Here is a 12162-nt window from a genome sequence, read left to right on the forward strand (position 1 = left end):
CTTTCACTATAACTGCAGCACAAGGAGGATTCAGTATCCCTTCAGTTTTCTACTGGTGAGCAATGCAAACAAGGAGTATGTTCTAATCATTCATTCATTAAGGAAGATAAAATAAAAAATAAACAATATGATTGTGCTTTGGGTTTCGGTTATTTTTCTTTTTAAGAACAGACACATATACACAAGGGTGTTTCAGAAACTAATAGCAATTTTGAAATAAAAGCATTTTGTGTGTAATGATCATTTACTGAATCACAATCACTTCTCAGAAGAATCATAAATCATGGCTGCATTCCACCATCAGTGCTCCCCACTGCTTTGTAGTTTCCCACTTTAGCAAACACATATAGCATGGGGAGCCATTTTGCTGTTAGTTTCTGAAACATCCTCCTACATATATATGTGTGTGTGCGCGCGCGTGTACACATGCGTGTATATATATGCATGTATAAAAATGTGTGTGCACGCATGCGCACGTGCGTGCGTGCGTGCGTGCGTGTATGTATAGGAGGGAGTTTCAGAAACTAACAGCAAAATGGCTACCCATGCTATATCTGTTTCATAAAGTAAGAAACTACAAAGCAGTGGGGAGCACTGATGGTGGAATGCAGCCATGATTTACGACTCTTCTGAGAAGTGAGTGTGATTCAGTAAATGATCATTACACACAAAATGCTTTTATTTCAAAATTGCTATTAGTTTTTGAAACACCATTGTGTATATGTGTCTGTGACTAAACAGAGCCTCTTAAGGTGTTTGGCCAAGTGATGTAAATCACTCCAGTAGAAATTATTTCAAACCTGGAGGCCAATATCTATCTATCTATCTATCTATCTATCTATCTATCTATCTATCTATCTATCTATACATACATCCATACACACACACACACACACACACACACGAGGGTGTTTAGCATATCATAGACAACTTCAGGTTCCTGGCAAATGTCCATTGGATTGCTCAGTGTCACACATTTTGGCATCGAGGCTTCATAGTCTTATGTTATGCAGGACAACATTGTTTTTTAGCATTTCAAAACATAGGCATTATTTCACATAGGAATCATGTCCTGTTTTTTTCCAACTAAAGGGCATATCAATTTTTTTTAGAAACGGTGTCTTGCTGCTGCTGCTGCTATACAAGATGTCAAAAAAAATTAACTTACAAGTCTTATACACACGTTCAGCTAGTATTTGGCATTTTCAAAGGCATGTCTGAATTCTGCAGCATCTTTAACTGTCTAAGGTGCCTTTTATTGAAAGCTGTTATCAATCGATGATGTGTTTCTTTCTATCTAAATCACTTGATAATTGTATCTAAAAAGATTTGCTGAGGCTTTTTGCAAAAGTACCAAAACTGAATTTTTACTTGAGAACTGTTAAAATTTTAGGGCTGTGGGAATGAGAGGCTGAATGTAACTCCTAATAATTGGTAGAAATGATTCTATTGGCTATAATGGGAGCTGGATCATCCCCTCAATGAGCCCTGACATTATCCCACTCAAATAAATCTGTGTGTATCTGTTTCTTCCTCAGTCACTAAATATATGAAAAAATCAGAAAGTTCAAAATGAGGTACTCAACTGAAAACTGTGGGAGCTGTGAGCATGGTAGAGCACAGTTTGTCCAAGATGTTGCATTGCTTGTCTAACAAGTGTCATAGGTACATACACAAGTGGTCAGGAACCTGGTTGTGCATTGCATCCAAAAGAGAGATCCAACAGAGGGAAGACCACCTACTGAATCATCAGCACAAGTTCCTGCAACACCTAAGGGTTTAAGTACAATACTCATTAAGGTAGACTTTAAGGCTGCCCTTAAGCCTGTACTTTTTGATCAGCTACACAGTGAACCCCAATCTCAAATACCTAGCTGCAGTCTAGCTGGATCATAGATGCTCTACTAAGCTCTTGGGTATACACTCTACTTATCTTCTCATTCATCATGCCTTCCAGTGTGTTTGGACTGGTGGCTGCAAGTACAGAAGGTCCATTAATGGAAATCAGCTTCCAGTTCCTGATTTCATACCCTAGAAAAGGATGGGTCAAAAAACAAAAAGCACAGAATCATAGAAATGTAGGACTGGAGTGGACCTCAGGAGGTCATCCACTCCAACCCCCTGCTCAGGTCGGGATCTTCCCTGTCAAAGTCATCCTATAGAAGTGTTTGTCTAAGTCAGTGGTGCTCAATCTCCAACTCATGGGCTTGATCCAGCACACAGAGCCATGTCACCTCACCCATGGGTCTTCCCACAGGTTCAAAAATTTGGTGGCAGGATAGCAGTGGCAGTATGTATTACCACTCCTCTGCTTCCAAATTTTTGGACATATGGAGAGTTCTTCAAGCTGGATGATGGCCCAGTGTTCTAGATCACACCAGTGTGCAGTGGGTCCAGCGTGTTAGGTCACTCCATGATTGGATCCTTTACCCGGGATTGAGCTATTCATGGGGTCAGGCTGACACACAGAGAGATATGACGTGGAGGATTAACACATGCGTAGGGTCAGGTAGGGGCATGGCCAGTTGCACACATGGACTGACCAAGTACAAGAGATGTTGCACACAGGATGCACACAGACTGACTCCATGCCACTCATCTAGCCCATAAGGCCGGAAGATTGAGCACCACTAGTCTAATGTATTCTTAAAATTACATAAACAACCCTTCCACAATTACCAGGCACAGTCATAGAATCATAGAAAATTAGGGTTGGAAGCACCTCAGGAGTTCATCTAATCCAACCCCTTGCTCAAAGCAAGACCATCCCCAAGTATCTCATCCCAGCCGAGGTTCTGTCTAGCCAAGTCTTAAAATCCTCCAATGATGGAAATTCCATGACCTCTCTAGGTAACCCGTTCCAGTGTTTTACTACCCTCCTAGAGAAAGATTTTTCTTAATATGTAACGTACACTTCACTTGCTGCAACTTGAGACCACTGTTCCTTGTTCGGTCACCTGACACCACTGAGTACAGTCCAGCTCCATCCTCTTTGGAACCACCCTTCAGGTAGTTGAAGGCTGCTATTAAATCCCACCTCACTCTTTTCCACAGACTAAAAGAGCCCAGTTTCCTCAGCCTCTCCTCATAAGTCACATTTATGCGGGGCTCCTGAGGCAACTCTCGGAGACCATAAAAGCTAAAGAGGCGGTAGTCATGGGGGACCTAAACTACCCGAACACCTGCTGGGAGACGCAGACAGCAAGGTCCCATCACTCACGCAGGTTTCTAACCTGTGTACAGGACCTCCACCTGACACAGGAGGTGCATGGTCCCACTAGGGGGAATGCCATACTGGATCTGGTATTGGCAGTGGGAGATGACATGATAGGGGACCTCCAGATCGGTAGCCATTTGGGAGACAGTGATCACCTTATATTAGAATTCAACATAAGACGGCGAGTGGGTAAGGTAACTAGTAGGGTGAAAGTGCTAGATTTTAGGAAAGCTGATCTCAATGCACTCAGGTGATTAGTCAAGGAAGCACTGCAGAGTAGGAGTTTTGAAGGGATGGGAGCCCAAGAAGGGTGGCTGTGCCTAAAGGAAACGATCCTTCGGGCACAAAGCATGACGATCCCTGAGTGAGGCAAAAGAGGGAAAGGGGCCAGGAGGCTTCCATGGCTGACCAGAGAAATCCAGGGCAGCCTAAGGGACAAAAGGGGAGCACATAAAAAGTGGAAACAAGGTGAGATCACTAAAGATGAATATACCTCCTCTGCTCGTGCTTGTAGGGAGGCAGTTACGCGGGCCAAGGCTACCATGGAGCTGAGGATGGCAACCCAAGTAAAGGACAACAAGAAATTGTTTTTTAGATATATTGGGAGTAAAAGGAAGGCCCAGGGAGGAATAGGACCACTGCTAAATGAGCAGAAACAATTGGTGACAGATAGGGGGGACAAGGCTGAACTCCTCAACGAGTTCTTTGCCTCAGTGTTCCTAAGCGAGGGACACGACAAGTCTCTCACTGGGGTTGTAGAGAGGCAGCAGCAAGGCGCCAGACTTCCATACGTAGATCCTGAGGTGGTGCAGAGTCACTTGGAAGAACTGGATGCCTTTAAGTCAGCAGGCCCGGATGGGCTCCATCTGAGGGTGCTGAAGGCACTGGCCGACATCATTGCAGAGCCACTGGCGGGAATATTCGAACGCTCGTGGCGCACGGGCCAAATCCCAGAAGACTGGAAAAGGGCCAACGTGGTCCCCATTTTCAAAAAGGGGAGGAAGGAGGACCCGGGCAATTATAGGCCGGTCAGTCTCACCTCCATCCTTGGTAAAGTCTTTGAAAAAATTATCAAGGCTCACATTTGTGAGAGCCCGGCAGGGCAAATTATGCTGAGGGGAAACCAGCATGGGTTTGTGGCGGGCAGATCGTGCCTGACCAACCTAGTCTCTTTCTATGACCAGGTTACGAAACACCTGGACACAGGAGGAGGGGTGGATGTTGTATACTTAGACTTCAGGAAGGCCTTCGATACGGTATCCCACCCCATACTGGTGAACAAGTTAAGAGGCTGTGATGTGGATGACTGTACGGTCCGGTGGGTGGCAAATTGGCTAGAGGGTCGCACCCAAAGAGTCGTGGTAGATGGGTCGGTCTCGACCTGGAAGGGTGTGGGCAGTGGGGTCCCGCAGGGCTCGGTCTTTGGACCAATACTCTTTAATGTCTTCATCAGCGACTTGGACGAGGGAGTCAAATGTACTCTGTCCAAGTTTGCAGACGACACAAAGCTATGGGGAGAAGTGGACACGCCGGAGGGCAGGGAACAGCTGCAGGCAGACCTGGATAGGTTGCACAAGTGGGCAGAAAACAACAGGATGCAGTTCAACAAGGAGAAATGCAAAGTGCTGCACCTAGGGAGGAAAAATGTCCAGCACACCTACAGCCTAGGGAATGACCTGCTGGGTGGCACAGAGGTGGAAAGGGATCTTGGAGTCCTAGTGGACTCCAAGATGAACATGAGCCGGCAGTGTGACGATGCCATCAGAAAAGCCAATGGCACTTTATCGTGCATCAGCAGATGCATGATGAATAGGTCCAGGGAGGTGATACTTCCCCTCTATAGGGCGTTGGTCAGACCGCAGTTGGAGTACTGCGTGCAATTCTGGGTGCCACACTTCAAGAAGGATGCGGATAACCTGGAGAGGGTCCAGAGAAGGGCAACTCGTATGGTCAAGGGCCTGCAGACCAAGCCCTACGAGGAGAGACTAGAGAAACTGGACCTTTTCAGCCTCCGCAAGAGAAGGTTGAGAGGCGACCTTGTGGCTGCCTTTAAGTTCATCACGGGGGCACAGAAGGGAATTGGTGAGGATTTATTCACCTAGGCGCCCCCCGGGGTTACAAGAAACAATGGCCACAAGCTAGCAGAGAGCAGATTTAGATTGGACATTAGGAAGAACTTCTTCACAGTTAGAGTAGCCAAGGTCTGGAACGGGCTCCCAAGGGAGGTGGTGCTCTCCCCTACCCTGGGGGACTTCAAGAGGAGGTTAGATAAGCATCTAGCTGGGGTCATCTAGACCCAGCACTCTTTCCTGCTTATGCAGGGGGTCGGACTTGATGATCTATTGAGGTCCCTTCCGACCCTAACATCTATGAAACTATGAAACTATGAAATTTCCCAGACCTCTAACCATTTTCATTGCCCACTGCTGAACTTCCTCCAATTTTTCAGCATCCCTACTGTAGTGGGGGGCTCAAAACTGGACACAGTACTCCAGATGTTGCTGCACCAGTGCCAAATAAAGGAGAAAATCACTTCCCTCAATCTGCTGGTAACACTCCTACTAAAGCAGCCCAGTATGCTGTTAGCCTTCTTGGCAAGAAGGGCACACTGTTGACTCATATTCAACTTATTGTCCACTGTAACTCCCAGGCCATTTCTGCAGAACTGCTATTTAGCCAGTCAGTCCCCAGCCTGTACCAGAGCAACAAATATGATTTAATCAGAATGAGTTAAGAATAATCTGCAGGGCTGTGAAATATAACAAATTTATGTTCAGACCCTAATCTGTACAGTGCCAGAAAACAACCAAACACCCTAACATGCCAATGGCAAAACAAGAGGATGAGGGCACTAATAATGTCCTGCCACTGCAAGGACATGAAGCAGTTAATTAAAATATACTACATAGTATGTATAGTATATATACATGTATATAGTATATACATATATATACAGTATATATATATAGTGTATATGTATGTGTGTATATATACACACACATGTATACATGTATAAATTATGTATACAGTATATATATATACACAATAACTATATATTGTCCATGCCAATCTGACCATAAGGTAAAATTCCTTCCTGATCCTAAATGTGCCAATTGGTCGCACCCTGAAAAGAGGGACAAGACTCTAGCCAGGAAACTCTGGGGGTTTTTTTATAAGTCCCAGCAGGATTATCAGTACACCCCAGGCTGTTTATTGATAATAAAGAAAAACAAAAAACTGTGCTTTACTGGAAGAAGCAGCATGTTAGTTCAACCCTGCTCTACAGAGTCTATATAGATTGGGTGCTTCAGTGGGGCTTTTTGTTGTTTTTTCTAAAGCTGATTCAATCAACTATTAGATAAAAATGCCAACAAAGCCCCACTAAAGTGCCCAATCTATATAAACACCATGTGAGCTGGGTCCAGCTAAGGCACAGCCTCTTCTGGGCATGTGCTAGACTCAGTGCAGGAGCACACCGAGTTTAAAGTAAAGCGCTGTTTTCTTTTGCTGTTTTGGTTTTTTTTAATTCTGAGCCTTGTCTCCAACCAACACCCAGTGCCTCTCAGGAAGATGAACCCCTTTCTCTCCTCACACCTGTAGCAACAGTAAGGGAAAATATTCCTTCCCTACATCATGTGGCAACCAGCAAAAGCCTAGAAGCATTGGCAAAGCAACCACCCCCCTCTATGTAATGCCTGTTATGTACATGCCTTTGGTATAGGCCTCCAGGTAAGATACAGACTGGCTCAGCAGTGTGGGCTAGTTTAGGGTGACAGACTTTCAGGACCGATCCTAAATATCAGTGTAGATATACCTTAAGAATTCCTCAGTGATCTCTGCACCAACTACTGTCCCTTCCTGCCTTCTTGAGATCTGACAAGATGATAAGGGTGAAGGTTTAGTTTACCTATTAAGTGGTATTTGCAAATTTGTTGTCATAGACTGAATCAAATCCTTTAGTGCCAAAAGAATAAAAATCATAATTAACAATAATAAACATTCTAGCTGTTAGATTTGGGATTTTAATACCTGGGTCCTCTGGCAGAAATCCATTTCTTTAAGAGAGCATCTGTTGAGTTACTTTCTCTAATCAGGAGTGCAAAAATAGAACAGAGTTTTTCCTCTTCAGTAAAGATGAGTGTGTTGGGTTCTAAGCTTGAATTTTTATGATAGTATCTACTTCTAATATTGAAAATGAAATCAACAGCTGAATTAGAAGCCACCCAGCTGCCTTGTGTAAAGGGAAACAGCCATGTAATAAAAATAGTCTTACCACTACATGCAATAACAAAGAAAAGTAAATCACTAGGCAAAATTTGTCAAGAGTCTTAAATACAATTTTAAAGTAAAGTATAATTAACAATTGATATGAAGCTGCCATCTGGACAGTTGGCTGATGTAGATTAAGATTTGAGCAATGAAGCTTCCATTTGAGGCACAAAAAAAGCAGGCTGTCAACGCTGTTGAAAACTAAGTTTTGATGAGATCAGCTTGGTAATGTAGGGCACAACCTAAAGCCTATTAAAATCAATGGAATGATTTCCCCTGATTTCAGGGGGCCTTGGATCAGCACTTTACACCAGTGTAAAATAAACCTTTCAAAAATAAAAAAGAACAATTCCTATTTTACAACATTTTTCTCATGTATTTTATGGGGAGCTGAGTTGAATCCTACCTTACAGGTAAAATTCTGGCTGCACTCAAGTCAGTGGGAGTTTTGAGAGAGTAAGAGATTGAATGTGGAATATCAAGGTTACTAGTTCTTAACAATAACTGCTCCTTGTGTCAAATTTAAAGAAGACCACAGAACATTTAAATAAATGAAAAGAAAGTGTTCTTTTTCCCAAGGATGTTTTTTTTACTGTACATTTTGTAGCAAAAAAGAAATTAAAGGAAAAAAAATATTCTGATCACAGGGATGTCATTTTCTAAAACTCCAGGTAGGAAACATGACGAATACAAGATCAAGTACACAGCCATGTCACAATATATCTCTGAGCCTTTAAAAAAAATATACATAGAGTTTTTGTGTGTTTTTCCTTTGCATCATACAACCTGTCTCCCTACATCTTTTACAAAATAATTGTTTGACATTTTCCAGCAGCCAGATCATTGGGAACAAATAAATAAGTAAACAAATTAAATCAAACACAATTGCTGTAGCTGCCAAAATGCTGGAAATCACAGTCAAGTCACTGAGGAGAGTGTAATCAAGTGGACAAACCATGCGTATCCACAGCATTCCCAGAACCGTGGCAATGTTCTCCAAAAAGGAACTTGAAAATCAGTTTTAAAGCCACAAAGAACTGCTGTTCTTAAAAGGTACCATAGCAAGAGAGAGAAACAAATTTGAACATGTTTACGGAATAGAGGAAGGGCAGGATGCAGGTGACACTTGGGAGCCCACCCATTCAAAAAACATCCAAATATAGTTGATTTTCCGTGGCTAATTCAAAACATAACCATTATACTATATTAATCTCCCGAAATGGTCAGAAACCTGCACTTCCTGTGATATTATTGATATCATCATGCCCTGTTGTGGCAATAGAGAGCTTTTTGTCACAATATAGTGAAAGTCTGCATTTTCTTTGTCAGTTGAACAGAGAGAGAGATAAAATAACTTTTGCCAGAAGCAATTTGTATTAATAATGTGGAGAGTTCACCAGAGCAGCTTAAGTTTTTCCTCTCTCTTTCTTTTGATATGAAATCTTGACTTTTTTCCCCAGTCTCTGACAGCAAAACCCTCACAGATACCAGCAACCACTGAAATCTGCCTTGTGCACTGACAAGCAGAAACTGTGAGGGAGATGGAAGAAAAAATGATTATTAAAAAAAATATATATTAACCCCTAGATTTTATTTTCCTTGGACATAAGGGAAGGTTTTGGAGGTGGGCTATACATTACATCAAAAGTTTGATCTTTGTACGCATCCCTGGTTATAACAGAGGGACTTGAGAGAATAAAAACTAAAAGAAAAAAAGAAAGGAAACACCATTTCTCCTGAAAAAATAACAAGAACAAACAAGAAAAATTCCTAACCCAAGAACAAAAAAGAAAATTCTTCATATGTAGCTGTTAACACCAAGAGATTAAGCCAAAAAGTGAATCTGTTTTTTGTCCTATGGATGACCTGACTGTAGTTTTGCGGCAAGAAACACTTGCAATGACAGAAGGTAACAATCTTGCATTAGTCTTCTATCCATGGGAGTATCTTTCTCAAGTTACCAAAAAGGAAAGGGGGAAAAAAACCCAACAACTTTGAATCACATATATGCTGCTATACCCACTTTAAACTTCATTTACGATAATCTTGTTTGATGGTTCACTGAGAGGCCAGGAAACTTTTGGAAAGCAATGCTAAATACAACTAGTAAATTCCTTGAAGTATTCACACGTTTTTTTTCAGAGCCAGACATTAGTGACACCATACATGCTTATTAGCATTTCATTATCTTTTTCCTCTATTATCCCATTTTATTTGCCTATTTTCTTTTTTTCCTTTCTTCTTTTATTTTATTTATTTTATTGTATTTTTGGCCAATGAGGTCGAGAATGTTTTTTTCCTCCCCTTTTCATATTTATGGCCTTTCAACAAAACCAAACCTTATTACACTTGCAGTAAGAAGAGAGGGGAAGAAGCTCTTATTTACACTGTGCTTTCCATTACCCATTCTGAGCTCCCATAAGTCCCTTTTGCCCCTGGTAGGTCATTGTCATCATACTGCAAAAGCATGCCGTTGACCGAGAGGCTTCGCTTTGTCCAAATGTTTGTGATCCTTCTTGGGTAGGTGCAACACTGGGATGTGGCAAAGTCCCCCATGTCAAAAGAATGGCTACGTTTAGTTTTACCCTCCAGAGGTAACGTGAGGAGGCTACGGAATTTGGACTCATGCTGGCCCAGAAGTGGCTCTCTGTCCGAATGGTGGGCCACTGTGGAAGTTCTGGAGTCTATCGTATCCTCCTTTTTCTGACACTTCAGTTCCAGGGAGGCAAAAGCTCCCATTAGCCGGTCAATGTTGTGTTTTGACCTAGAAGGGGGCCTCCACTTACTGGACAATGTGCCCTGTTCACTTTGAAGGCTATAGTCATCACAGTCGCGGCTATTCACAGAACTAGACGAAGAGGAAATGCTGCTTCGTGCAGACTCACAGTTAAATTCCATGAGTTCATTTCTCACCACCACTTTTGGGTTGACTTGGGGCAGGACCCCATTTTGAACAGGTTGTGCTCCATTCGTTTGCGAGTAGACATTGCTGACATTGGCCATCTTCCCCTGGGAATTGTTGCAAACCTTGTACCGGACCATGAGTATGACAATAAACACCAGCAAAGTTGCCACAATTATGCCTCCTATGACCAAGATCATTGTCCCCCCCAGAAAATGGCTGTGCATGGATTGGCACTGAGGATAGTCCTCTTTGGTGAAGAACTGGGCACATCCCACAATGTTGGTAGCAGTGAGGGTCGTGGCAGTGTCATCCCACATGGCTAAGACACAGAGGTCATAGTTTGTTCCCGAAACAAGATTGTTCACCACAAAGGCTTTGTTTGTAGCAGGGATCATCCTTAAAAAGAAAAAAGAGAGAGAAGGAGGAAATTAGATTAAAATGTAATGGGAAACAGGTATAAGAACAGTTTGTTGATTACTGGTAGAGGTGGGTCTGAGCTATGCAATTCAGGCCTGGAGATGAACTTCACTGAACTTCAGGGATCTTCAGAATTAAGGTTTCTCTTCTGGTTCATCTCTCTGGTACTTACAGGAGGAAACACAAACCAATAGGAAAAACCACTATGGCCACTTTCTCCCAGTGTGTTTGAATCATGAGTGTGGCGTAAGCAAAGCTGGGTGAACATCTTGGGTAGAAGAGCCTGGGCTTCTATGAATCAGTGCTAACTGAGTCTGCAAAACTGCTCTCCTTCCTTCTGAGTTCAGGTCTGGCAGTCTTGATTTTGCTACACAGGTGCTTGGCCTTTTTCCTTATTACATGAGGATGTAGTTTAAATTGTGATTTCAGCAAAAGAGAAGAACTTGCATTTGGATTGCTACTCCCTGAGCACTGGTGGCAAGCAGTCAGCTATTTATATCTCCCCCCACTTTATGCAGGATGGTTCCTTTAAGTGCAAAGATCTGTTCTACCAGAAATTTCTCTGTGTGACCATGTTTCTCAGTCACACTGGAAAATAAGGATCTGCACTCGCAATGAGAGCTGTGAGAAGAGGTGGGGAGACGAGGAGGTGGATGAGAAAAGCTATTTTTGAAAGTCACTCAAAACCAAATACTATTGCACCAAATGAGCATGATATAAAAAAACCAAAATGATAAGTGTCAAAGTGATGCTTGCAAAGCAGGTCATTGTGTACAGAAATTATATTACACATGGGTAACACTAGAGCAATGCCACATACAAAATGACCAGATCAAAATGGCAGTGTTGCACACCCATTTTGCATTCACTGCACCCTGATGTAATTGAAAGCACAAAGGGCTAGCTTCTTTTCTACCAACTGGGTGTTTAAGTGGACTCAAGTGCTTATTTGCACTTCTATTCCTCCTTGTTCAAGTCCCTAAAAATCCAATATTGCATCCATGTCCTAACATATCATCTTATGTTTAAGACTGAATGATAAAAAAAAGAATGAGGAGGAGGTATGACATAGCTTTTACATTAACTGTTTTTCAGGGACTGAAGCAGGGTGGAAAAGAATCACCCTTAGGCACCTAGGTCTACTTATTTGCCTGATAGGTGGAACAGGGCCTAGCCCCCAAATGTGCGATATGCCTTCTGCATGTGTTTTGCAAATAGTTCACTGCCATGTATCTTTTGTATTTTTATCTCCATATGTTCACACAACAACAGGCTGGTTTAGAATTGTCAAAGGCAAGGCAAATTAAATATAGAGGGCCTGATTCTCACATATACCTAACACTGTCAGAGGAGC

At 42.5% G+C, this 12162-nt stretch overlaps 1 protein-coding gene across 2 annotated transcripts in view; it reads right to left on the reverse strand.

The window, feature by feature from the left end:
• The window catches only part of LRFN2 (leucine rich repeat and fibronectin type III domain containing 2), a 337027-nt gene that overhangs the window by 85436 nt on the left and 239429 nt on the right, over nucleotides 1–12162 (reverse strand). The window contains exon 4 of one of the 2 annotated variants that reach the window (XM_006264224.3): nucleotides 8060–10787. The exons of the other annotated variant lie outside the window; for it this stretch is intronic. Coding sequence (XP_006264286.1) covers nucleotides 9869–10787 — 919 coding nt within the window. The 3' untranslated portion in view covers nucleotides 8060–9868. Of the gene's footprint in view, nucleotides 1–8059; nucleotides 10788–12162 lie in introns of those variants that run through there. 2 annotated transcript variants of the gene reach the window in all.

This window comes from Alligator mississippiensis, chromosome 1 (genome assembly GCF_030867095.1).
Source record: "Alligator mississippiensis isolate rAllMis1 chromosome 1, rAllMis1, whole genome shotgun sequence".
NCBI lineage: Eukaryota > Metazoa > Chordata > Crocodylia > Alligatoridae > Alligator > Alligator mississippiensis.